We start from the raw sequence: 25,985 nt of genomic DNA on the forward strand, positions 1-25,985 counted from the left end.
GAGGGAACAGTGAGTGCAGGAGGGAGAGGGGGAGGGTAAGTGAGTAGAATGGAGCAGAGAGTGGAGGAGGGGGCAGTGAGTGGAGGAGGGGGCAGTGAGTGGGGGAGGGGACAGTGAGTGGAGGAGGGGGCAGTAAGCGGAGAAAGGGGCAGTGAGTGGCATGGGCAGAGGGCAGTGAGTGGAGGAAGGGGCAGAGAGTGGGGGAGGGGGCAGTGAGTGGAGGAAGGGGCAGAGAGTGGGGGAGGGGGCAGTGAATGGAAGAAGGTGCAGTGAGTGGGGTGGGGCAGTGAGTGGAGGAGGGTGTAGTGAGTGGGTGAAGGTGGGGGTAAGGGTGGGGGTGGTGATGGGAGTGACCGTGGAGACAATGAGTGGAGGAAGGAGCAGTGAGTAAGGTAGAGGATGGGGGCAGTGAGTGGGGTGTTGGAGGGGGCATGAGTGGGGGTAAGGGTGGGGGTGAAGGTGGGGTTGGGTGTGGTGGTGAGAGAGGTCAGTGAGTGGGGGAGGGGGCAGTGAGTGAAGTGGGGGAGGGGGCAGTGAGTGTGGTGGGGGTGGGGGCAGTGAGTGCGGTGGGGGTGGGGGCAGTGAGTGCGGTGAGGGTGGGGGCAGTGAGTGTGGTGGGGGAGAGGGCAGTGAGTGAGGTGGGGGTGGTGGCAGTGAGTGTGGTGGGGGTGGGGGCAGTGGTGAGGTGGGGGTGGGGGCAGTGAGTGCGGTGGGGGTGGGGGCAGTGAGTGAGGTGGGGTGGGGGCAGTGAGTGTGGTGAGGGTGGGGGCAGTGAGTGAGGTGGGGGTGGGGGCAGTGAGTGCGGTGGGGGTGGGGGCAGTGAGTGTGGTGGGGGTGGGGGCAGTGAGTGAGGTGGGGGTGGGGGCAGTGAGTGAGGTGGGGGTGGGGGCAGTGAGTGAGGTAGGGATGGGGGCAGTGAGTGGGGTGGGGGAGGGGCAGTGAGTGCGGTGGGGGTAGTGGCAGTGAGTGCGGTAGGGGTGGGGACAGTGAGTGGGGTGGGGGAGGGGCAGTGAGTGAGGTGGGGGTGGGGGCAGTGAGTGCGGTGGCGGTGGGGGCAGTGAGTGAGGTGGGGGCAGTGAGTGTGGTGGGGGGGGCAGAGTGAGGTGGGGGCAGTGAGTGTGGTGGGGGTGGGGGCAGTGAGTGAGGTGGGGGTGGTGGCAGTGAGTGAGGTGGGGGTGGGGGCAGTGAGTGTGGTGGGGGTGGTGGCAGTGAGTGCGGTGGGGGGGGCAGTGAGTGAGGTGGGGGTGGTCGCAGTGAGTGCGGTGGCGGTGGGGACAGTGAGTGAGGTGGGGGCAGTGAGTGTGGTGGGGGTGGGGGCAGAGTGAGGTGGGGGCAGTGAGTGTGGTGGGGGTGGGGGCAGTGAGTGAGGTGGGGGTGGTGGCAGTGAGTGCGGTGGGGGGGGCAGTGAGTGAGGTCGGGGAGGGGGCGCTGAGCCAGTGAGCAGTCAGGCACTGAGGTGGAGCAGGGTTTGTGCTGTCAGGAATCGAGGTGGGTTTAATGTGAGATGACACGGTGCGGAGCTGGATGAACACAGCAGGCCAAGCAGCATCAGAGGAGCAGGAAAGCTGACGTTTTGGGCCTAGACCCTTCATCAGAAAATGGCTGGGTGTTGAATGGGAAAGTGCTTCCCTCTGTTCCTCGAGTGTGTGGTCTATGACTGACTGAAGGAGATGATTCCTGCTCAATGAGACTGTTCCTCACTGACTGTTTGGCCAGCTCAGGCCCTGAGAGATGTGGGGGCGGGGCGGGGGGGGGGGGTTCTATTTCTATTTCTGAGGGAGTAGTTTTGAGCTGTTTATAATAGAGACACGATCACTTAGAGCCGGTCCCTAAGCTGGGCCTAGGCCTGATCCCTCACTCTTGGTTTATATTGAGGTGTTTGATGTTTGAACAAAAGAATGACTGTCTGGTCTACAATCTGCAGGCCACTTTCTAACGGATCAGAGGCTGGCCGAGGATGGATCACAGCCACAGAGCCTTTCAGAATCTCTCTATCAATCCCAGGGCTTGCAGCAGCAGGTCGAAGTAGAAGATGAAGAAAAGCAACAGTTTGCTGCTCTGATGGAGAGACTGGGGGCCAGTACAGTCTTCCCAGAGTAAGTGGATAATGTAGACTCTCTCACTGAGGGCGGTCATGGGCCTTGTTATTTTAGGGAAAGTGTGTGTATGCCAGAGATAGAATGAGCCCAACTGCAGAGGGCTTCCGGGCATATCACAACCACATGTTGTTCAGCGTTTTCCTCATTTCTCTTCCTGAAGGCAGGTCAAAACCATTGAACCATGAGATAACCTCCTTCAAGCTGCTCATTGCAAGGTTCACAGAATCCCAGAGATAATGGGAACTGCAGATGCTGGAGAATCCGAGATAACAAAGTGTGGAGCTGGATGAACACAGGCCAAGTAGAATCTTAAGAGCACAAAAGCTGACGTTTCAGGCCTAGACCCGTCAGAATCTAGGCCTGAAACGTCAGCTTTTGTGCTCCTAAGATGCTGCTTGGCCTGCGGTGTTCATCCGGCTCCACACTTTGCTATCACAGATTCACTGGTGTCTTGCAGCGCAGGAGGACACCAGTGTACCTGTCCCAGCTCATTAAATGAGTATCATTACCCTGGGTAAATCTCCTGCATTTCCCCACCCCCATCTCCTTCCACACCATCTCGATCCAAATGACCATGCAATATCCTCTTAACTGCCTCCTTTGAACCTGCCTCGTCCACATTTCCAGGCAGTGCACCCCACACCCTAACTACTCACAGCGTGAAAAAGCTTTTCCTCACTTCACATTTCCTTGTTTTGCACATCACTTTAAACCTGTTGCCTCTCATTCTTGTTCCTTTTATGAGCGGGAGCAGCTTCTCCATCTAGGCCAGCTCATGATTTTGTAAAAAAGACCTCTCTCAAACCTCCTCTGCTCCTTCTCTCAAGGAGAACAGTCTCAATCTGGAATCATAGAATCCCTATGATATGTAAGCAGGGCCAGTGAGTCCACGCCACCCCTCTGACAAGCACCCCACCCAGACCCAATCCCCGACCCCGCAATTCTCCATGGCTAACCCACCTCGCCTGCACATCCCTCTACTCTATGGGCAATTTAGCATGGACAATCCACCCAACCTACACATCTTTGGACCGTGGGAGGAAACCCACGCAGACACTGGGAGAACGTGTAAACTCTACACAGACTGTATCCCCAAGAGGGGAATCAAACCAGGGTCACGCACAAGGGACACTTGCTCGACCTCAGCTGGAGTCCTGTGTACAGGTGTGGACACCATGTTGTAGGAATAAGTGAACACCTTGGAGAGAGGCAGATATGATGAACAAGAATCATTCAATGGGAAACCTCAGTGATGCTGATAGAATAATGAAGCGGATGGCACCCACAAAACACCATAGGCCTGGGCTCAATACCAACCTCAGTGATGCTGATAGAATAATGAAGCTGATGGCACCCACAAAACACCATAGGCCTGGGCTCAATACCAACCTCAGGAATCTGTCTGTGTGGAGTTTGTCCATTCTCCCCATGACCTATATGTTTCCGCACAAATCTTTTGTATAGCACTGTATCAAATGCCTTCCAGAGATCCATGTCAGCCACATTAGTAATACTCCAAACAATGGGTCATTCTGCTACCATGACACAGAACTCCAGCCAGGTTGCAAACAAGATTTCATATTCAGAAATCGAGCTGACAATTCCTGATCAAACTAAAATTTTTGATGTGATGAAAAACTTTATCCCAAATAATTGTTTTCTGAGGTGAATGTTATCTTTAATTATTTCGAGTGCTTAACGCTATGAGTCTGGACTATGATTTCCTTGTGGAAATGTTGATGGTTTCAGTAAAGGAGTGCGGGTCCACAAGTGTATAACAATGAGGGGTGTATCGGTGTGTTACAGTGAGGGGTGTGGGGTGTATTGGTGTGTTACAGTGTGGGGTGTATCGGTGTGTTACAGTGAGGGGTGTGGGGTGTATTGGTGTGTTACAGTGTGGGGTGTGGGATGTATCGGTGTGTTACAGTGTGGGGTGTATCAGTGTGTTACAGTGAGGGGTGTGGGGTGTATCGGTGTGTTACAGTGAGGGGTGTGGGGTGTATTGGTGTGTTACAGTGAGGGGTGTGGGGTGTATCGGTGTGTTACAGTGAGGGGTGTGGGATGTATCGGTGTGTTACAGTGAGGGGTGTGGGGTGTATCGGTGTGTTACAGTGAGGGGTGTGGGGTGTATCGGTGTGTTACAGTGAGGGGTGTGGGATGTATCGGTGTGTTACAGTGAGGGGTGTGGGGTGTATTGGTGTGTTACAGTGTGGGGTGTGGGATGTATCGGTGTGTTACAGTGTGGGGTGTGGGGTGTATTGGTGTGTTACAGTGAGGGGTGTGGGGTGTATCGGTGTGTTACAGTGAGGGGTGTGGGATGTATCGGTGTGTTACAGTGAGGGGTGTGGGGTGTATTGGTGTGTTACAGTGAGGGGTGTGGGATGTATCGGTGTGTTACAGTGAGGGGTGTGGGGTGTATTGGTGTGTTACAGTGAGGGGTGTGGGGTGTATCGGTGTGTTACAGTGAGGGGTGTGGGATGTATCGGTGTGTTACAGTGAGGGGTGTGGGGTGTATTGGTGTGTTACAGTGTGGGGTGTGGGGTGTATCGGTGTGTTACAGTGTGGGGTGTATCAGTGTGTTACAGTGTGGGGTGTGGGGTATATCGGTGTGTTACAGTGAGGGGTGTGGGGTGTATTGGTGTGTTACAGTGTGGGGTGTGGGGTGTATCGGTGTGTTACAGTGAGGGGTGTGGGGTGTATCGGTGTGTTACAGTGTGGGGTGTATCAGTGTGTTACAGTGTGGGGTGTGGGGTATATCGGTGTGTTACAGTGAGGGGTGTGGGGTGTATCGGTGTGTTACAGTGTGGGGTGTGGGATGTATCGGTGTGTTACAGTGAGGGGTGTGGGGTGTATTGGTGTGTTACAGTGTGGGGTGTATCAGTGTGTTACAGTGAGGGGTGTGGGGTGTATCGGTGTGTTACAGTGAGGGGTGTGGGGTGTATTGGTGTGTTACAGTGAGGGGTGTGGGGTGTATCGGTGTGTTACAGTGTGGGGTGTATCGGTGTGTTACAGTGTGGGGTGTATCAGTGTGTTACAGTGAGGGGTGTGGGGTGTATCGGTGTGTTACAGTGAGGGGTGTGGGGTGTATCGGTGTGTTACAGTGAGGGGTGTATCGGTGTGTTAGAGTGTGGGCTTTATCGGTGTGTTACAGTGTGGGGGGTGGGATGAATCGGTGTGTTACAGTGTGGGGTGTGGGATGTATCGGTGTGTTACAGTGAGGGGTGTGGTGTGTATCGGTGTGTTAGAGTGTGGGGTGTGGGGTGTATCGGTGTGTGACAGTGTGGGGTGTGGGGTGTATTGGTGTGTTACAGTGTGGGGTGTGGGGTGTATCAGTGTGTTACAGTGAGGGGTGTATCGGTGTGTTAGAGTATGGTCTTTATCGGTGCGTTACAGTGTGGGGATGGGATGACTCGATGTATTACAGTGTGGGGTGTGGGGTGTATCGGGGTGTATCAGTGTGTTACAGTGAGGGGTGTGGGGTGTATCGGTGTGTTACAGTGTGGGGTGTGGGATGTATCGGTGTGTTACAGTGAGGGGTGTATCGGTGTGTTACAGTGAGGGGTGTATCGGTGCGTTATAGTGTGGGCTTTATCGGTGTGTTACAGTGTGGGGGTGGGATGAATCGGTGTGTTACAGTGTGGGGTGTGTCGGTGTGTTAGTGTGTGGGGTGTGGGATGTATCGGTGTGTTACAGTGTGGGGTGTGGGATGTATTGGTGTGTTACAGTGAGGGGTGTATCAGTGTGTTAGAGTGTGGGCTTTATCGGTGTGTTACAGTGTGGGGGGTGGGATGAATCGGTGTGTTACAGTGTGGGGTGTGTCGGTGTGTTCGAGTGTGGGGTGTGGGATGTATCGGTGTGTTACAGTGTGGGGTGTGGGATGTATTGGTGTGTTACAGTGAGGGGTGTATCGGTGTGTTAGAGTGTGGGCTTTATCGGTGTGTTACAGTGTGGGGGGTGGGATGAATCGGTGTGTTACAGTGTGGGATGTGGGATGTATCAGTGTGTTACAGTGTGGGGTGTGGGATGTATCGGTGTGTTACAGTGTGGGGTGTATCGGTATGTTACAGTGTGGGGTGTGGGGTGTATCGGTGTGTTACAGTGTGGGATGTGGGGTGTATCGGTGTGTTACAGTGTGGGGTGTATCGGTGTGTTACAGTGTGGGGTGTATCGGTGTGTTACAGTGAGGGGTGTGTGGTGTATCGGTGTGTTACAGTGTGGGGTGTATTGGTGTGTTACAGTGTGGGGTGTGGGATGTATCGGTGTGTTACAGTGAGGGGTGTATCGGTGTGTTAGAGTGTGGGCTTTATCGGTGTGTTACAGTGTGGGGGGTGGGATGAATCGGTGTGTTACAGTGTAGGGTGTGGGATGCATCGGGGTGTATCAGTGTGTTACAGTGAGGTGTGTGGGGTATATCAGTGTGTTACAGTGAGGGGTGTGGTGTGTATCGGTGTGTTACAGTGAGGGGTGTATCGGTGTGTTAGAGTGTGTGCTTTATCGGTGTGTTACAGTGTGGGGGTGGGATGAATCGGTGTGTTACAATGTGGGGTGTGGGATGTATCGGTGTGTTACAGTGAGGGGTGTGGTGTGTATCGGTGTGTTAGAGTGTGGGGTGTATCGGTGTGTGACAGTGTGGGGTGTGGGGTGTATTGGTGTGTTACAGTGTGGGGTGTGGGATGTATCGGTGTTTTACTGTGTGGGGTGTATCGGTATGTTACAGTGTGGGGTGTATCAGTGTGTTGCAGTGTGGGATGTATCGGTGTGTTACAGTGTGGGGTGTGGGATGTATCGGTGTGTTACAGTGTGGGGTGTATCGGTATGTTACAGTGTGGGGTGTGGGGTGTATCGGTGTGTTACAGTGTGGGATGTGGGGTGTATCGGTGTGTTAGAGTATGGGGTGAATCAGTGTGTTACAGTGTGGGGTGTATCGGTGTGTTATAGTGTGGGGTGTATCGGTGTGTTACAGTGAGGGGTGTGTGGTGTATCGGTGTGTTACAGTGTGGGGTGTATTGGTGTGTTACAGTGTGGGGGGTGAGATGTATCGGTGTGTTACAGTGTGGGGTGTATTGGTATGTTACAGTGTGGGGTGTATCAGTGTGTTGCAGTGTGGGGTGTATCGGTGTGTTACAGTGTGGGGTGTATTGGTGTGTTACAGTGTGGGGGGTGAGATGTATCAGTGTGTTACAGTGTGGGGTGTATTGGTATGTTACAGTGTGGGGTGTATCAGTGTGTTGCAGTGTGGGGTGTATCGGTGTGTTACAGTGTGGGGTGTATTGGTGTTTTTCGATGTGGGGTGTATCGGTGTGTTACAGTGAGGTGTGTGGGGTGTATCGGTATGTTACAGTTTGGGGTGTGAGGTGTGTCGGTGTGTTACAGTGTGGGGTGTATTGGTATGTTACAGTGTGGGGTGTATCAGTGTGTTGCAGTGTGGGGTGTATCGGTGTGTTACAGTGTGGGGTGTATTGGTGTTTTTCGATGTGGGGTGTATCGGTGTGTTACAGTGAGGTGTGTGGGGTGTATCGGTATGTTACAGTTTGGGGTGTGAGGTGTGTCGGTGTGTTACAGTGTGGGGTGTGTCGGTGTGCTTCAGTGTGTGGTGTATGATCTGACGCTGTTCCTTTCTCTGATGTTGTGCCCTCTCAGTGAGGCGGAGATATGGAAATTGTGGGTCCAACTTCGACGCAATGAGCCCAACTTACTTGGTCACCTGGAAGATTTCCTCTCCAAGGTCACTGTTCGGTTCCAGGATGCTCAGAGTGAGAAGGACGATTTGGAACGGACCCTGAAAAAGTGAGTAATTCAGTGTCCATTTGTTTTATTCCCTCCTGTATCAACTGCGGGACAGATTCTTTGTAGAACATTTGTATAAATGCAGACTTGCATGTTTGTCAAAAACTTACTGAATTCAATCTGTCGCTACAAAGTTGAAGGGCCTAAGACCAAAAAAATCAGCTTTCCTGCTCTAAGATGCTGCTTGTCATGCTGTGTTCATCCAGATCTACACCTTGTTACCTCGGAGGCATTGTTTGTGATCATCCAGAATCCCTTACATTCTAAGTGCCATCTGCAAGAGTTGAAAAGATGAGATGCAGAACTGTCCTATTTATAGAAAACAAGAATAGAGAATGTTGGTATGTCACAGCCAGTTGGTTTCATATCAACCAGCAAACTGCTGGCATTCGCGATGTGACAACAGAGTACTTCAAAAATCACATCATTCAGCAGAATTGACACTAATTGATGCAAGGAAAACTAGGCTTTACAAATTTGTTAGAGCTTTCTGTTGAGGATATAATGTGAAGGGTTGATAATGGGGAGCTGGTAGAGGTGGTGTAATGTGTGTTTACAAAAATTAGCTGATAAAGGGTCCCTCAGTTATGACACAGAATTCCCTGGATTCGAGGTAATGTACCAACATAGAGTGAAGTTAGGCTACTGGCCACAAAACTGAATAGGAATGAATGGGACATTTTTGGGCTGATGCATTGTATTTATCAGAGTGCCATGAGGATCAGAATTTGGCCTCAACTATGTCTAATCTATATTAATCAGTTGGGTGAAGGGGTTGAGTGAAAATACCCAAACTGTTGACTCAGTATTCAATGAATGGCTGGACACTAGAATGCTCAGAGGAAGAGAACAATCTTGGGGTTGTTATCCACAAACCCGTGAAGGTAGCAGGGCAGGTTAATGGGGTGGTTAGGGAGGCGTTTGGGACACTGCCTTTCTCATTTGAGGTGTCGATTATAAGGGAAAGGGGATTATGCTGGAGCTGTACAGAATTATTGTCAGACCACAGCTAGAAGATTGTGTACAGTTCTGGCCACTTTGTTATAGGAAGGATGGGACTACAGGTGGAAGGGAGTGCAGAGGAGATCCACCAGCATTCTCCCTGGGATGGTGCGTTTCAGTGAGGAAGGAGAGGCTGGATAAGCTCAGGTTGTTTACGCCGGAGCAGAGAAAGTGTGTAAGATTATCAGGGGCAGGGACAAGGGGTTGGATAGAAGGGTAAATAAGGGGGTGTTATTTTAAAGTGAAAGGCGAGAGGTTCATAGAGGATTTGAAGAAAAATATTTTCACCCAGAAGGTGGTAGAGATCTGAAGTGGAGACTTGGGGCAGTAGTTGAGGCTGAGAAACCTCCTAAACTCTTAAAAAAAACTTGGATGAACACTTGAAGTGCCATAACATCCAAGGCTATGAGCCGAGTGTGGAGCAGTAGAGCTAGTGGAGGGCGTAGTATATACTTGAAAGGCCAAAGGGCCTGTTCTGTACTGTATGATGTAAAGAAGTTGCAAAGATTTATACCACATCAGTGGTTGGGCCAGAACACGGCGGTGACCTGGTGGCAGTGGAAACAGCTCCAATATCACTTTCAGCCCTAATGAGAGAATGTCAAATCCTTTTGTTTCATTGGTCCTTGAGGGAAGCTTCATGGAAAGGCGTTGGAAACATCTACTTTGCCTGATAGAAGGTGACACACTTTATATTGATGGGTACGACTTCAGTGATCACTCAGATGGGTGTATGGGTGGAATGTGATAGCACTCCCTGGCATTGAACTGGTAAAGGGGGAGTATAAAATTGCGAGCCATGCTGACAGCACTGTACAGGCTGACTGTATTCATGTCTTTACCATGAGGTCGGAGGCTCTAAGCAAGGCCTCTAATTGACCAATCAGTGGCCATTCAAGGGCCTCTGCACTCTGTTGTTGGTATTTTGGCAGTGGTGGGTGGTCTTCACTCAACATGGTAAAGATGGCATTTAATACCTGGCTACCTTTTTACCTTTCTACATTTTTCTGATGAAGGGTCTAGGCCCGAAACGACAGCTTTCCTGCTCCTCTGATGCTGCTTGGCCTGCTGTGTTCATCCAGCTCCACACTTTGTTACCTCTTTACAGACTGGGGGCCCGATGAAGGATCTCCCACCAACAGTGCCCCTCATTCTCGTATTTTCCAGCTGCCCTACTGAGCCGGACGCCATCTCTCACACTGGGACTCACCCAGTACAGGCTTACCTCAATTAGCTAATTACATAAGAAGTTAGGAATTGGGAGCAGGGGTAGGTACTTCAGCCCTTAGAGCCTGCTCCACTATTTACCACAATAATGGCAGATCTTATCCTGCTCTCAACTCCAGACTCCTGCCTCCTCCCATATCTCTTTATCTCGCTTTTCGTCATAGAAATCCCGACAGTGTGGGAGCTGGCCGTTTGGCTTTTTGAGTTCACACTGACCCTCCAAAAAGCATCCCACTCAGACCCACCTCCACGACAACCCTACATTTCCCAAACCTAACCTACCTAGCTTGTACACCCTGGAAACTACAGCATGGCCAATCCACCCAAACCTGCACATCCGTGGACTGTGGGGAGAAACCCACGCAGACGCAGGGAGAATGCGCAAACTCCACACAGATAGTCGCCTGAGGGTGGAATCAAACCTGGGTCCCTGGTTCTGTGAGGCAGCAGTGCTAACCACTGAGCCACTGTGCCACCTGACAGAAACACATCTATTTCCTTCTTGATAACAAAGTGTGAAGCTGGATGAACACAGCCAAGCAGCATCTCAGGAGCACAAAAGCTGACGTTTCGGGCCTCGACCCTTCATCAGCGACTATGGGATGGTGATTGAAAGGGGCCTCACTCCCAGCTTTATGACTGGGGGATTGACAAGATTATGGGTTCAGGAAGCTATCTGATCCACCATCCCTGTAACTATCGGGTGTTTGGACCTGGGGTGCCCTGCTTAGAACTGACCATCTCTACTTCTGACACAGGAAGATGGTGGAGCACAATACCGAGGTTCAGAAGCTCTACGAGGAAATGGAGCTCCAAATCAACAACGAGAAAGATCGGATCGAGACTGAAGTGAGTAATATAATTGTCAGGCTGAGTCCTCAATGAAGCTGGTGAGGGTCTCAGTTTTATTACTGAGATGCTCCTCACTGGGTTTAAGTAGCACAGCATTGGTGTAGTTAGTTAGGGGTGTGCGCGTTTGAGATTGATACAGAGTGGCACAGGGAAAGAATACCGTTTCAATTAAGTAAGAGTAAAATTACAACCTGGTACATCTCACATAACAACTCTTCCTTGTTCTTTTGTGGGATGTGGGTGTCGCTGGCTGGATCAGCATTTACGGCCCATCCCTAATCGCCCAGAGGACTGTTAAGAATCAAACACACACTGCTGTGGGTCACACGTACGCCAGGCCAGGTAAGGATGGCAGATTTTCTCCCTAAAAATCATTGCCGTGTTCTCAAATAGAATCAGCCTCTGGGCTAACACTGTTTGAATTGCCTAAAACTTGTTCAAACAATAAACCCCAACCTCAAGTAACCAGAGGCGAGCTGTTAAATACTGAAGATCACTTTCTGCGCTTCTATCCCTGGAAGGTGCAAAGAATTAACTTTTTAACTTTCTGTTGTTCTGATTTTGGTGAAGTGTAAAGGCTAGTGTGTGAAAAGGTCAACTTGTAGAAGGGACACTCAGCATTGCTGTTCCAAAAACTGTGTTACTTACTCCAGCCTTGTTTGTACATTGGTGAAGCATTCAGAAACACAGGAGTTAAATTTGATTCAGGCTCATAAATAAAGAGCAACGCTGTGGGGCAGACCACATCGATCGTGCAGAACCTTAGCAATCATTAAGTGTGTCTTAACATAACTACCACCATTATTTACCAGCAGCTCTCAGGTTGCAAATGGGTTGAGTTTGCAAGTCGATTTGTATGCAAATCAGACCACAGTGCAGGATGATGTAAAACAGCTGTTTGTAAGCACAAGAAATGTTTGTATCGCTGGGTCTTTGAAATGACACCCCTGTACGAGATCGTGTTTCTAAATTGGAGCGTTCATCAATCAGATGTTCGTAAATCAGGGACCCCCTGTATATAAGTTATTTGGGAGGAAGTAATTGTTACTGCGTTATAGAAAAATGTATTTTTAATGTAATGATATGATAAAACAGGCATGTGGATATTTTAACCTGTAAGGGGCAACTGTTGCAGCCAATAGTGACTGTGAGCGAACTCACTGAGGTACCTTTTGTGATACACTTTCAAACGTAGTTATCAAGCTTTTGTAAAGCTTTTGTTAGAAGTGAAGTAAGCTATTGAAGTTTATAAAACAATCATCAATTTATATGGGTTTATGCTTTGAAACAAAATGTGATCAAAGACTGATTTCCAAAATTTGGTCAAATTATCAAACTGCAAAAGTGGGATAAGAGATCCCCCCCACCCCGGCTGGATTTTGATTCAAACGTGATGCCCGCTACACAATCCGAGATTACACAGGCAGCATGCACCGCCCAGGATGACTGTTCTGTTCTCTCTGTGCTTTTAGAATACTGTGAAGCTCCATGCTCAGAGCCAGGACCTGCAGAAGGAGTTAGACAGCAAACAGGAGGAAGTACAACATCTGGCACAAGCTCAGGCACAGGTAAGCCGGAACTGCTCCCCAGGTGTTAATGTTAAATAGCCCCCTCCACGTGCACCCTGGGTTCCCCTCCCTTGCGATGGAAAATTGATAAACTGGGAGCTGGTGGAAAATCTGAAGTTTAAGACCAATGGTCTGGGTGAAAGTCTCAGGAGCCAGCTAAAAGGGAAACAGCAGCTTTGTTGACTAGGAAGCAAAATACATAAGTGACAATGGGAACTGCAGATGCTGGAGAATCCAAGATAATAAAATGTGAGGCTGGATGAACACAGCAGGCCCAGCAGCATCTCAGGAGCACAAAAGCTGACGTTTCGGGCCTAGACCCTTCATCAGTGAGGGGGATGGGGTGAGGGTTCTGGAATAAATAGGGAGAGAGGGGGAGGCGGACCGAAGATGGAGAGAAAAGAAGATAGGTGGAGAGAAGAGTATAGGTGGGGAGGTAGGGAGGGGATAGGTCAGTCCAGGGAAGATGGACAGGTCAAGGAGGTGGGATGAGGTTAGTAGGTAGGAGATGGAGGTGTGGCTCGGGGTGGGAGGAAGGGATGGGTGAGAGGAAGAACTGGTTAGGGAGGCAGAGACAGGTTGGACTGGTTTTGGGATGCTGTGGGTGGAGGGGAAGGGCTGGGCTGGTTGTGTGGTGCGGTGGGGGGAGGGGACGAACTGGGCTGGTTTTGGAATGCGGTGGGGGAAGGGGAGATTTTGAAGCTGGTGAAGTCCACATTGATACCATTGGGCTGCAGGGTTCCCAAGCGGAATATGAGTTGCTGTTCCTGCAAACTTCGGGTGGCATCATCGTGGCACTGCAGGAGTTCCAGAACCCTCACCCCATCCCCCCCTCTGATGAAGGGTCTAGGCCCGAAACATCAGCTTTTGTGCTCCTGAGATGCTGCTGGGCCTGCTGTGTTCAACCAGCCTCACATTTTATTAGCAAAATACATAATATGCCTTTTGGCCCACCTGGTCTACTTCTCCATTCATTAGGATCATGGCTAGTTGCTGCAGCCCACATGTTGTAGGATGACCCACAATACCCTTAGGGATGGAATTCCAGGATTTTGGCCCAGGAACAGTGAGCGAACGGTGATATAGTTCCAAGTCAGGGGTGTGAGTGGCTTGGCGGGGAACTTACAAGGGGTGGTGTTCCCATATGTATCTGCTGCCCTTGTCCGTCTAGGTGGAAGTGGTCATGGGCTTGGAAAGTGCTGTCTGATAATCTTTGGTGAATTTCTGCAGGGCATCTTGTAGCTGGTGCACTCAGCAGTACCACAGAGAATGTTGAGGCTGGTACTGGAAAAGCACCCAGTGGATGCCAGGATTGTGGTAGGCATGGAGAGAGCATTTCCTCAGGGTGAGGGTCATAGGAGCGTGGACGGAGCCAGTGATGGGTGGGGTCAGATTAGATTCCCTGATGTGTGCCCTTCGGCCCAACAAGTCCACAGCGCCCCCTAGAGTATCCCACACAGACCCATCCCCCTATAACCCACACACCCCTGAACACTACGGGCAATTTAGCATGGCCGATCCACCTAGCCTGCACATCTTTGGACTGTGGGAGGAAACTGGAGCACCCGGCGGAAACCCACGCAGACACAGGGAGAATGTGCAAAGTCCACACAGACAGTCACCCGTGGGTGGAATCGAACCCGGGTCCCTGGCGCTGTGAGGCTGCAGTGTTACCCACTGAGCCACCGTGCCACCCTAGATGCAAGGCCAGGCGGATGGCGACCACCAACCACTGCCCCTACCCACACCTTCCTGATATCCAGTCCCTCACTCAGGCACAGATTGTCTGGAATGAGGGACACCCCACCCCTGGGTGCCTGTAGTTACAAGATGCTCAGAGAGTACACTCACCATGCAGCCAGGTTAATCCAGGTTCTGGGAGGCTGCGGGCCCTTATTTGTTCTCAAGGGTACACTCAAGCGTCTGTATTGACAGTGGGACAGGAAGATTGATTGTGGGCCTTTCTGCTTAGAACTTGATTGTGATGGAGCTGGAAGGAGGAAGAGACCTGGCCCACCATGACCCCACCCGATTATATACCCCTCCTTCCTTTCTCAACACCAACAACAGCAGAAGATTCTGCCCCCCAACCACTGGCAACCTGATTGAGAGGTTGCTGTGCACGCAATAGCTAGCTCTCTCTCCTTTCCTGCTGACAAGGACACTGTGAATTACTGCGTCTTTGGTGTACAGAAGGATACAAGTTGCCTGTAGTAGCAGAAGCATTCAGGTGAACAGGGCTGGCTGCACTTGTGTGGTCAAGCCACGGTTTGAGACCAAATTCAACTCATGAAAAGTTAGTGCACAAGATCAGAGGTCATGCTGTGGGGGCAATATGTCAGGGCGCACAGAAGGTTGGCTCACAAACAGCAAACAGGATTAGGATAAATGGATCATTTTCAAAGTGGCAGATTGTAACCAGTGGAGCCCCACTTGGACCAATGCTGGGGCTTCAGCTATTTATAATCCACACTCGCGAGTTGGGTAACATGGTTGATAGTATCACAGCTGATGGTGGAGAGATAGAGCAAAGAGTATGTTATGAGAGAGTTGCAAAGAATCTGTGAAGTGGCATCAATATATTAGGAGAGTGGACAAAAAAAATGTGGCAGATGGAATGCAATGGTGGAAGATGCACACTTTGCAAAGCTGAATATTATTTAAGTGGAAGGTAGGGTGCCATGGTATGGAGAGATGTGGGTGTTCTTTTACACCAATCACTATAATCCAACCTGCTGGTCCTGCAAGTAATTCAGGCAAATGGGATATTGGTCTTCAGTGCAAGGGAGATGGAGCATAAAAATAGTGCTTCAAATGTACAGGACATCAATGACCCTGGATTATGGAGGGCAGTTTTGGTCTCCCTATTGAGGAGGGATATACTTACATTAGAGACAGGTCAGAGAAAGCTCAATGGGCTGGTTCCTGGCCTGAGGAAAAATTTTTATGAGGAAAAATTGCACAGTTTTACTTAATATCCACCCATGGGAGATGAGAATGAGAGGCGATTGTATTCAGTTGTAGAGGATGATGATGGGGGTTGGCATGGTTGATGCTGAGGGGAGGGGTATGATCTAGAACTGAGAGACTGTCTGATAACAGTCTCCAATTTAGGACTGAGAAGGGGGTTAAAAGTTATCTGTGAGGCTCAGTAGTGTTTGGAATTCTTCTCCCCAGGGAGGAATGGGGGCATTGAGCCACTGATTTTGTTCAACAGTGAGTCGGGTAGATTTTTGATCAACAGTCCGAGTTCCTGGGGAGCTGGCAGGAAAGTGGAAGTGAGAGCCCAATCAGATCCCACGCAATCCTATTGAATGACAGAGCAGTCCCAAGGGACCACATCTCCTGCTCCTATTTCTATTGTTCTTAGAAGATACAGGAAAGGGACAATTCAGGTAAAGGGAAATGAAAGTAATAGTATCAGATATACCAGGATCAGGGGGTGGAACATAAGCTAATTTATGGTGATATATTGATATTTGACAGGTAACAGCAATTTTCTGTTACTGAGAAGGTGAGTGACAAATCCAAACCTATTTCTGGAATCAAGGGATAGATTGGGATGATGGGATTTACTCTTCTGAAGCCATCATATAATCCCTATATTGAAGGAAATGTATTATCACCCCAAAGTTTATTATCACATGCATGCATCTCCCCATCCCAGTTAGAGGCAGAGCTTGTCTTCCTGCGCAGTAAACAGAATGAGTCCATCACTGAGAATGAGATGCTCAAAGTGACCAACCAGGAGCTGGAGACGAGGCTGGAGCAGGTCCAACAGGATCTTCAGGAAGCCCGGGATCGGCTGGTGGATCAACAGGAGGAAGCAGCTCACCGAGAGGAGAGAGAAGGGTAAGAGAGCCTGTACACACCCCTATATTGAGCATATGTCCCTCAGTGTGCACACAGGGACAGTGTGAACATGTAGTATAGCCTCACTACTCTGTTACAGTGAGCTGCTGCAGTTACTAATCCCAACTAATTCCTGCTAAACAGCAGGCATGTGGGACCTGGTCTGGCATGTGTGATTGAGGTGTGAGTGAGTGAGGATATCTAACAATAACAATCCTACATTTATTCCAGAGAGCGGGATCAACCTCCCGGCAATGACGGACTGCACTTCACTGAAGTTTATCCACAGGTAACGAGAGATGGACAGTGTGTGGCTAATTATGCAAATAGACTGCTTCAAAATCATTCAACATTGCTATGGGCTTCCAGAAATATTTAATTAATTTTCCTGAAGGAGAATGCTACCTAAATGTGATGACTATAAAATGGAGAGACGTTATTGATGTTATTAGAAAGTTATCATAAGTCATCCAGACGTAGTAAACAGTGCAATGATTTGGTAAAAAATGATAAGGATTTTACGTGGATCTCCATTGCTAACTATGGACCCTCATGACTTGGATAATGGGATAGAAGACCACCTGTAAATGAAACAGTGAGAGGTTTCTATGTAAACAATGCTGATGGAAGCAAAAGGTTGTAAGAAGGTTATTTGTAGATTAGCGAGTGGGCAAAACTGTGGTTAAGAAGTTTGGATCTAAAAAGGTGCTTTCTAAAATGGTGAGAAGCTACAACCTGTGGAAGAACAAGTCGATTGGGAGGTCAAATATCAATGAAATTTATAGAAAGTGACTCTAAAGCCTGGTTTTAACATTTACCCACTTGTAATACAGGTCTAATAGGTGCGATGCTACAATTATACAAGCCCTGGATGTATATAATCTGGAATACTGAGTTCAGTTCCAGGCATCGCACTTTAGGAAGGATCCATTAGACTGGGAGGGCGGGTAGGAAGCATTTACCTGATTGATAGCTGAAATCCAAGGGTTAAAATTCAAGGAGAGCATACACAAACTAGGGTTATAGAGTATTCCCTGGAATTTAGAAAGTTAAATGGTGATTGGCTGGAGGTTTGTAATTTATGAGAGAGATCTAATAGGGGCTATAAGGAGAAACCAATTGAAGTGGCCACTGAGTATGGGATTAACAGGCACATTGGGGACCGCTTTGCAGAACACCTCTGCTCAGTTCGCAATAAACAACTGCACCTCCCAGTCGCAAACCATTTCCACTCCCCCTCCCATTCTTTAGATGACATGTCCGTCATGGGCCTCCTGCAGTGCCACAATGATGCCACCCGAAAGTTGCAGGAACAGCAACTCATATTCCGCTTGGGAACCCTGCAGCCCAATGGTATCAATGTGGACTTCACCAGCTTCAAAATCTCCCCTTCCCCCACCGCATCCCAAAACCAGCCCAGTTCGTCCCCTCCCCCCACTGCACCACACAACCAGCCCAGCTCTTCCCCTCCACCCACTGCATCCCAAAACCAGTCCAACCTGTCTCTGCCTTCCTAACCTGTTCTTCCTCTCACCCCAAGCCGCACCTCCATCTCCTACCTACTAACCTCATCCCACCTCCTTGACCTGTCCGTCTTCCCTGGACTGACCTATCCCCTCCCTACCTCCCCACCTATACTCTCCTCTCCACCTATCTTCTTTTCTCTCCATCTTCGGTCCGCCTCCCACTCTCTCCCTATTTATTCCAGAGCCCTCACCCCATCCCCCTCTCTGATGAAGGGTCTAGGGCTGAAATGTCAGCTTTTGTGCTCCTGAGATGCTGCTGGGCCTGCTGTGTTCATCCAGCCTCACATTTTATTATCTTTAATTCAGAATGTTAGCTCTTTTAGGAGCGAAATTAGGAAACACTTATAGACACATTTGCCATTTTCTTTTCCAATGACAATTGAGATCACTTGTAAATTTTAAATCTGTCATTGATAGATTTTTGTCATCCAGAAGTGTGAAGGGATATGGGCTAAAAGGGGGCAAGTGGATTTAGGTTACCAATTAGTCATGATCTGATTGGATAACAGAGCAAGTGTGCAGACAGAATGGTATCCTCCTTCTCCCATGTACGAGAACCAGTGAGTGTGACGGAGACAACATTCTCAAATGGTCATTTGCATTGCTTAATGTTTACTTTCAATTTGGCTTCAGATACAATCAGCTGTGGATGATGTTTTGTTCAAAACTCTTTTGCTTTCAATCTGACAGTGTCATGTTAATATAAACACACAGAAAGTGTACACCATTTAAATTTGAAGTGTGATGTTAAATACCAGTCCTAAGGTTCTTCCAGTTTAACCAGAAATGTAACCTTCAGTTTAGCTTAAATAGATCCCAATACGAGTAACTAGAATATAATACATGTAGAACGTATGACAAAGAAGGGTCCTAATAGCCGAATGATGCTTCCAGAAGGATTGTCTCGAGTGGCTGAGAGTGTGATACGGGGGTAGGGGAGATGAGGGGAGGCTCTTCACGGGATATCGTGGAGCTCTAGGAATGGGTTTTGGGTACAGTATTGGGCCTCTTTGGAAATAGGGTGCTGGGTGGAGGTTCTTTGGGAGAGTTAAGGAACGAGCGAGATGGCTTTCAATAGAAAGAAAGGATATTGTTAAACTAGAAAGGGTGCGGAAAAAGAATTATAAGGATGTTGCTGGGACTGGAGGGTTTGAGTTATAAGGAAAGGCTGGGACATTTATCCCTGGAATGTCGGCGGCTGAGAGGTGACCTTATAGAGGTTTATAAAATCATGACAGTCATAGATAAGGTGAACAGCCAAGGCCTTTCTCCCTAGGGTAGGGGAGTCCAAAACTGGAGGGTTTGGATTTAAGGTGAGAAGGGAGAGATTTAAAAGGGACCTGAGGGGCAGACTTTTCATACAGAGGGTGGTGAGTGTATGGAAAGGGCTGCCAGAGACGGGTGCATTACAACATTAAAAAGACATTTAGGCAGGTCCATGGATAGGAAATGTTTAGAGGGATATGGGGCCAAATGAAGGCAAATGGAACTAGTTCAATTCAAGAAATTCAGTCAGCATGGACAAGTTGGACTGAAGGGACTGTTTCCATGCTCAACGACTCCACAAAATAAAGTTTGAGAATAATTAATGTTTTGAGAGAATGGACCCCTGACACAATTTGGGAATTAAGCCCAGATTTTACTTGGAGTCTAAGGGAACTAGGGATGGGATTTGGTGAAAATGTGAGACTTCAGTGAGACAGACCTCCACAAAAATAATTGGGGAGCTGCAAGTGTGCTATTCTTTATGTCTTTATTTCTGTTAGATTTAGATAGTAGTCTAACAAATGGAACCAGGCTATTTCCATCTTGTTGAATGCACATGTGGTCTCCTGGATGCTTGCTGTCTGCTTCCAGCTCTGGGTTTTGAGCTGGAGCTAGAGTGACCCTGGTGCAGAGTCATGAATTTAAAGGATCAGCCTTCTCAGACAATGTATACGTTTTCTATTAACTTCTAATTTAAAATATATTGTTTGTGGAGAAGTAGAATTTGATCTTGTTGAGCGTGGGTAAGGTGAGACCCATAAGGACTAGATCAACTGCAGAAGCATTGTGTCTTCAGTGAGTGAACGGTAATTGGCTTATTTCTTGTAATCACTAGCTTTCCATTTCAGAAAGAGACCAGGCAGAGGTGGGGATCTGACACCAGTCAGGGATTTACAAGCTCTGAGTGGTAAGTGATTGATCCCTGTCTTCTGAAACCCTTCAGCCCCACCACCACCACCACGCTATCCCATTCACAACCAAACATAACCATTGCAATACTTAGAGACCAACTCTTGTTAGAATCTGTTTCAAATTTGTCGGGGAGCGAAAACAGGTCATTCAGCCCCTTTGCTATGCAATTCAATCATTCCAATCTTCACCTGCTGACATTTATCTGCCGCTGATCTAATTCTGAAATACCCAAATGAAAATCTACCAACTGCAGCCGTGGAAGCTCCAATCCTTCCCAAACATCTGCAGCCTGTTGCAGGGTGTGAGATTTCTGGATTTTCACTGCTCTTTTGTGTGATAAAGTGTTTCCCGGTTTCACTGGTTCTCGTTTTTTATTCTTTAGTGCAATGTGGGAATCGCTGGCTGGGCTAGTGTTTCTTGCCCATCCCTAGTTGCCCCTTGAGAAGGTGGTGGTGAGCTGCCTTCTTGAACCGCTGCTGTCCACCTGCTCTGGGTTGACGCATAATGTCCTTAAGGAGGGTATTCTAGGATTTTGACCCAGTGACAGTGAAAGAGCAGTGATATATTTCCAGGTCAGGATTGTCAGTGACTTGCAGGCAGTGGTGTTCCCATGTACCTGCTGCCCTTGTCCTTCTGGATGCAAGCAGGTTTGAAGGTTCTGTCTTCGGATCTTTGGTGAGTTTCTTTCGTGAATGTTCCAGATAACACACACTGCTGCCACTGAGCGTTGGTAATGGAGGGAGTGGATGTGGTGCCAGACAAGTGGACTGCTTTGTGCTGGATGGTGTCAATCTTCTTGAGCGTTATCGGGGCTGCACCCATCCAGGCCAGTGGCGAGTATTCCATACACTCCTGAGTTGTACCTCGTAGGTAGACGAGCTCTGGGGAAACAGGAGGAGAGTTACTCGCTGCAGGTCTCTGACCATTGGGTGCGTTAAGTTTATGTTTCATCACGCACTTCACAAAACTTTGCATCACTCACCCAATCAATACCTTTCCACACCCCAGTCAGATCAATCTTAAATCTTCAAACACTCAACAACATAAAAACTAAGTTTATGGAACTGGCTTTCTCAAAGAGAGAAAAGAAAATCCTGTTGGCTGCCCTCCGATTAATATAGTGCCCTGTTACTTATCACCTTGTAACCATTCAGCAGTCTTCAGAGGAACTTGGAAAGCTCAGGCCATGTGACCCGCATCATTTCAATTGAAGAAGAACCCCTGCCACAGCAGGTCCAAGTCTTTGGAATACAAAGGTCAAGGGTCACCAGACAGGAAGTCGACATGAGCACTGTCAAAGATGGAGACGTAGTCTTCGAAGATAGAACAGAGCCTTTATGGAGTGTTGGAGAGGCACGTCTTCCAAAAGAGGTAAGCAGCTACTCCCACTTTTTAAACCTGCCCGGGGCCCTCAATTGTCCATTCATTAGAGAGAGAGCCATCAGCAAGCAGCTGCCTGCCTTACTTTGGCCTCTTGAGCATTTCCAAAAATGTCCACTCCTCCACTGTTAGCTTTGCCTTCAGCTGTTGTGGATCTATGTTCTGGGAAGCCCTTCCTATAAATCCTGACTCATGTGCTTTCATTCCTCCTTTAGGACACTGTTTAAAATCAAGCCTCTTTTGTCACTTATCCAAACATTTCCATTGTAGCTTGGCGTTAATTTTTAGGTCTCATAATCTAGAGGCGGCCTCTCTGGAGTAGATTGAGGCCTATCAAAAGCCTCTTCTCACTCCTCCCAGCTCTGGCCACATGGATATGATGACCCTAGGAAGTGATACCAATCATTGTTAGGAAGGAATTTCCCATCACAACGCTGGCCATAAAGCTATGACGAACCATGGGCTTCAATTTCTCTCAATGCTGCAAGAAGTATCTCTGTCTGGAGCTGCTCTCCTGGTCTCCTACCTGCCACCGTAGTGTCTCAACTGGACAATGTTACAGAATATAGTCCCCCCAGCTCCATCGGGCCTTCCAGTTCCCCATTCGGCCCCCACGTCTGCGACTGGCCAGGGATCCTGGAGGACTAATTGACTGAATCCAGGAATATTGGGAGTGCCCTGACACCACTGGAAGTTCTGGGAAACTGGAACACCGGAATATCTTGGGTAGTGACCACACTAGCACTGTGATCCAATCACCATCCAATTCAATTCTCACACAGTGAAAGAGAGAGAAAGACTAAAGGAGGTAAAGTGAGACAGAGAGAGACTGAGATAGTTGCAAATGGAAAGAGATAGAGAGACAGATCAGGAAACAGAGTGAACGATAGTGCGAGAGAGCCTGTAGAATGAGGGAAACAGTAAGACAGCTGACAATCTGATTTTCTATTGAGATAGCTTCATAAATACTGATTGGATGCGGTGCCTGGGTGTGTTCCTGTTCCCAGTTACAGGAGGAGCTTGTCTCTCTGCGCAGTAGACAGGGCGAGGCTGTCGCCGAGATTCAGATGCTCAAAGTGACCAATCAGGAGCTGGAGACGAGGCTGAAGCAGATCCAACAGGATCTTCAGGAAGCCCGGGATCGGCTGGTGGATCAACAGGAGGGCGCAGCTCACCGAGAGGAAAGAGAAAGGTAAGAGAGCCTGTACATACACTTTTTGCACACCCTGCGTGAAGGAAGTAGGCAGTGCGTGCGAGTACCACAATCTGAGTGCACACCTTGCATAGAATAGAGAATTATAGGCTAATTAGTGAAGTCAAATAAAAGACATGGTAAAACAGTGCAATTGAGGGTAACCGTGCATGTTTGTGTCTGCGTGGAGTGGGGTACTTTGGATTGGTGAGTTACAAAACTCCGTCTGCCATTGTGGAAATTTGATGTTACTGTGATAAGGGGACTGCCCAAAGGAGAAGAAGATTGGGTTTTTAATATTCCTGGGTACAAGGTGTTCTGGAAGGATAGGAAAGGATGTAACAGAGGACAAGTGTCAGTATTGGGTAAGGAGAACCCCGCAGTGCTGGAGAGAGGTGATGCTTCAGATGTTTCAAGCTAAGAATGGATTTGGATTGAGCTAAATAACAAAAAGAGTACAATTACATTGTTCAGTGTTGTCTCTCGATCACCAAATAGCAGGAAGGCACAAATCTACATGGAAATACAGAAAGGTTTTAGAATCATAGACCAATTATAATGGAGAGCTTTAATTACCCAAATGTAAACCAAGTCATGTAAGGGGAGAAGAGGGGCAAGAGTTTCTGGAATTTGTCCAGGAGAATTTCCTTTAGCAGTGGGCATCCAGTCAAACAGGAAAGGAGGCACTGCTTTAACTGGGAATGATGTGAGCCAAGTAGGTCAAGTGTCATTGGGATATCGTTGAATGGAGGATTATCATTGTATCGCAAAGTTTAGGAGAGTGGCGGAAAAGAACAATGAACAATACAGAGTAAGAATAATCAACTGGGAAAGAGCTGACTTCCATGGAACAAGAACGACTGAGCAGATAGATTGGAACTAAAAGTTGGTGGGAAAACCTGTAGGTGAATAACAGCTATTTGTCCCTGGACCTTCAGAGGCTGAGGGCGAGCTTATAGAAATTTATAAAATCATGAGGGGCTTGGATAGGGTGAATAGCCAAGGCCTTTTCCCCAGGGTAGGGGAGTCCAAAACTAGAGGGGCATAGGTTTAAGGTGAGAGGGGAAAGATTTAAAAGGGACCTGAGGGGCACCTTTGTCACACAGAGGGTGGTGTGTGTATGGAGTGAGCTGCCAGAGGAAGTGGTGGAGGCTGGTACAGTTACAGCATTTAAAAGGCATCTGGATGAGTACATGAATAGGAAGGGTTTAGAGGGATATGGGCCAAATGCTGGCAAGTGGGACTAGATTCATTCAGGATAGTTGGTCGGTGTGGACAAGTTGGAATGAAGTATCTGTTTCCGTGCTGAACATCTCTATGATCCTATGAGATGGTTCGGGTACAGTGGAGGTGCAAAGGAGTGCAAATCCATAGCTCCCTGTGTGTAAAAAGGAGATGGAAATTAAAATATAACAAAGGAAACGTGCGTTTATTGAGTCGGTGTCGGGTAGAAAATACAACTGAGATCCAGGGCGAATACAGAAGGCTTAGAAGGGAGGTAAAAGAAAGTAAATGGCAGAAGAGGGGTTATGAAAAGAGACTAACGACTAACGTAATGTGGAGAAGTGTGAGGTCATATGTTTTCATAAGAAGAACATGGAGACAGAGTGTAAAATAAAAGGTGGCACTTTTGAAAGGGTGAATGGGAACAGACTGACCTGGGTGTGTCTATGCATAAGGCATTAAAGGTGCTGAAACAGAAACTGCTGGAGAAACTCTGCATGACTGGCAGCATCTGTGGAGAGAAAAACAGAGTTAATGTTTTGGATCCAGGGACATTTTTTCAGAACTAGTTGGAGCTTGGAAAAGTTGGTTTAAATGGTAAAAGTAGGGTCAGGGAGGGGTAAAGGAGTGAGAGGATAGATCCTAGAGTATGAGAACAATATATGGACAGATAAAGGAATGGATAGTGGGATGCTGCAAGGAGGAAAAGCTGATAATAGGGTCAATGAGTGGGTAACAATGCGTTGGCTGGGCTGAAAGCAGCCCATGCCATGACAAAACCTGAAATGTTGGGGGACGTAACACACGGAAGGAGGGCTTCATATCCTAAAATGATTTTATAGGGTCCTAAAGGCTGCAGGCTCCTTAAGCAGGAAATGAGGTGCTGTTCTTCCAGCTTCCACTGAGTTTTGCTGGAGCTCTGGAGAGAGAGAGAGAGATTGGCCAGGGAACAGGGTGGCGTGTTGAAGTGGCAGGCAATCGAAAGCTCAGGGTTATTCTTATAGACAGAACGTAGGCATTTGGCAAAGCAGTTCCCCAGCCTGTGTTTTGTCTTCCCAAGGCAGAGGAAACCACACTATGAGCAGTGAATACAGGAGACTAGATTGAGTGAAGTGCAGATGACGCTCCCCTTCACCTGCAACGGTGTTTTTGGGCCCTTGGATTCTGAGGAGGGAGGAAGTAAACAGGCAGCTGTTACACCTTCTGTGACTGCAGGGAAAGGTGCCAAGGGGTTGTGTGGTCTTGGGAGGTGTTGGGAGTGGTGGAGGAGTGGACCAGTTGTCCATCCCATTCTCCCAGTTTCTTTGTCTCCATGGCATCTGTCCTAGCAATATTACCTTCTGCAGGGGAGCCTCAGAAATGTCCGTCTTCTTCCTCAACTGAGGTTTCCCAGCACTGAGGTTGACAGGGCCCTCAGCCATTTCCAAACCATCACCTGCACTTCCACCCTCACCCCCTTTCTTCTCTCCCACAACTGCAGTAAGGTTCCCCTAGTCCTCGCCTACCATCCCATCGGCATCCACATCCAATCCACCAGCTCCAGCAGGATGCCACCACCAGACATACATTCCCATCCCCTCCCCTCCTTTGTTAGCCTTTCACAGAGAAAGCTCCCTCTGGGGCACCCTAGTCCACACCTCCTCCAAACAACTCGCATTTGTGTGGCATGAATGTTACTTGCTGTATGTCAGCCCAAGCCTGGATATTGTCCAGATCTTGTTGATTTGAACATGAGCAGCTTCAGTATCTGAGGAGTTGCGAATGGTGCTGAACATTGTGCAAACATCGGTGAACATCCCCACTTCTGACCTTATGATGGAGGGAAGGTCATTGATGAAGCAGCTGAAGATGGTTTTGCCTGGGCCACTACCCTGAGGAAATCCTGCAGAGATGTCCTGGAACTGAGCTGACTGATCTTTAACAACCACAACCATCTTCCTGTGTGTCAGGTGTGGCTCCAACCAGCGGAGACTTTGTTCCTTGATATCCATAGATTCTAGTTTTGCTGGGGCTCCTTGATGCCACACTCAGTCAAATGCAGCTTTGATGTCAAGGGCTGTCACTCTCACCTCCCCTCTGGAATTGAGTTATTTTGTCC

The 25,985-nt window shown here is 48.5% G+C and overlaps 1 protein-coding gene across 9 annotated transcripts in view; it reads left to right on the top strand.

The window, feature by feature from the left end:
- The window catches only part of LOC125462699 (restin homolog), a 120,474-nt gene that overhangs the window by 16,106 nt on the left and 78,383 nt on the right, over positions 1–25,985 (top strand). For 7 of the 9 annotated variants that reach the window (XR_009447020.1, XM_059653493.1, XM_059653498.1 and 4 more), the window contains exons 4-12: positions 1,925–2,096; positions 7,740–7,886; positions 10,874–10,964; positions 12,440–12,535; positions 16,203–16,387; positions 16,619–16,676; positions 20,028–20,086; positions 21,246–21,462; positions 22,479–22,663. Coding sequence is in view for 8 of the 9 variants with exons in the window: in XM_059653493.1 (XP_059509476.1) it covers positions 1,925–2,096; positions 7,740–7,886; positions 10,874–10,964; positions 12,440–12,535; positions 16,203–16,387; positions 16,619–16,676; positions 20,028–20,086; positions 21,246–21,462; positions 22,479–22,663 (1,210 nt within the window). In the remaining variant the exon portion in view is untranslated. The remainder of the gene's footprint in view (positions 1–1,924; positions 2,097–7,739; positions 7,887–10,873; positions 10,965–12,439; positions 12,536–16,202; positions 16,388–16,618; positions 16,677–20,027; positions 20,087–21,245; positions 21,463–22,478; positions 22,664–25,985) is intronic. The other 2 variants (XM_059653494.1, XM_059653499.1) reach the window with 2 other exon arrangements.

Source organism: Stegostoma tigrinum, chromosome 21 (assembly GCF_030684315.1).
Source record: "Stegostoma tigrinum isolate sSteTig4 chromosome 21, sSteTig4.hap1, whole genome shotgun sequence".
Taxonomy (NCBI): Eukaryota; Metazoa; Chordata; class Chondrichthyes; order Orectolobiformes; family Stegostomatidae; genus Stegostoma; species Stegostoma tigrinum.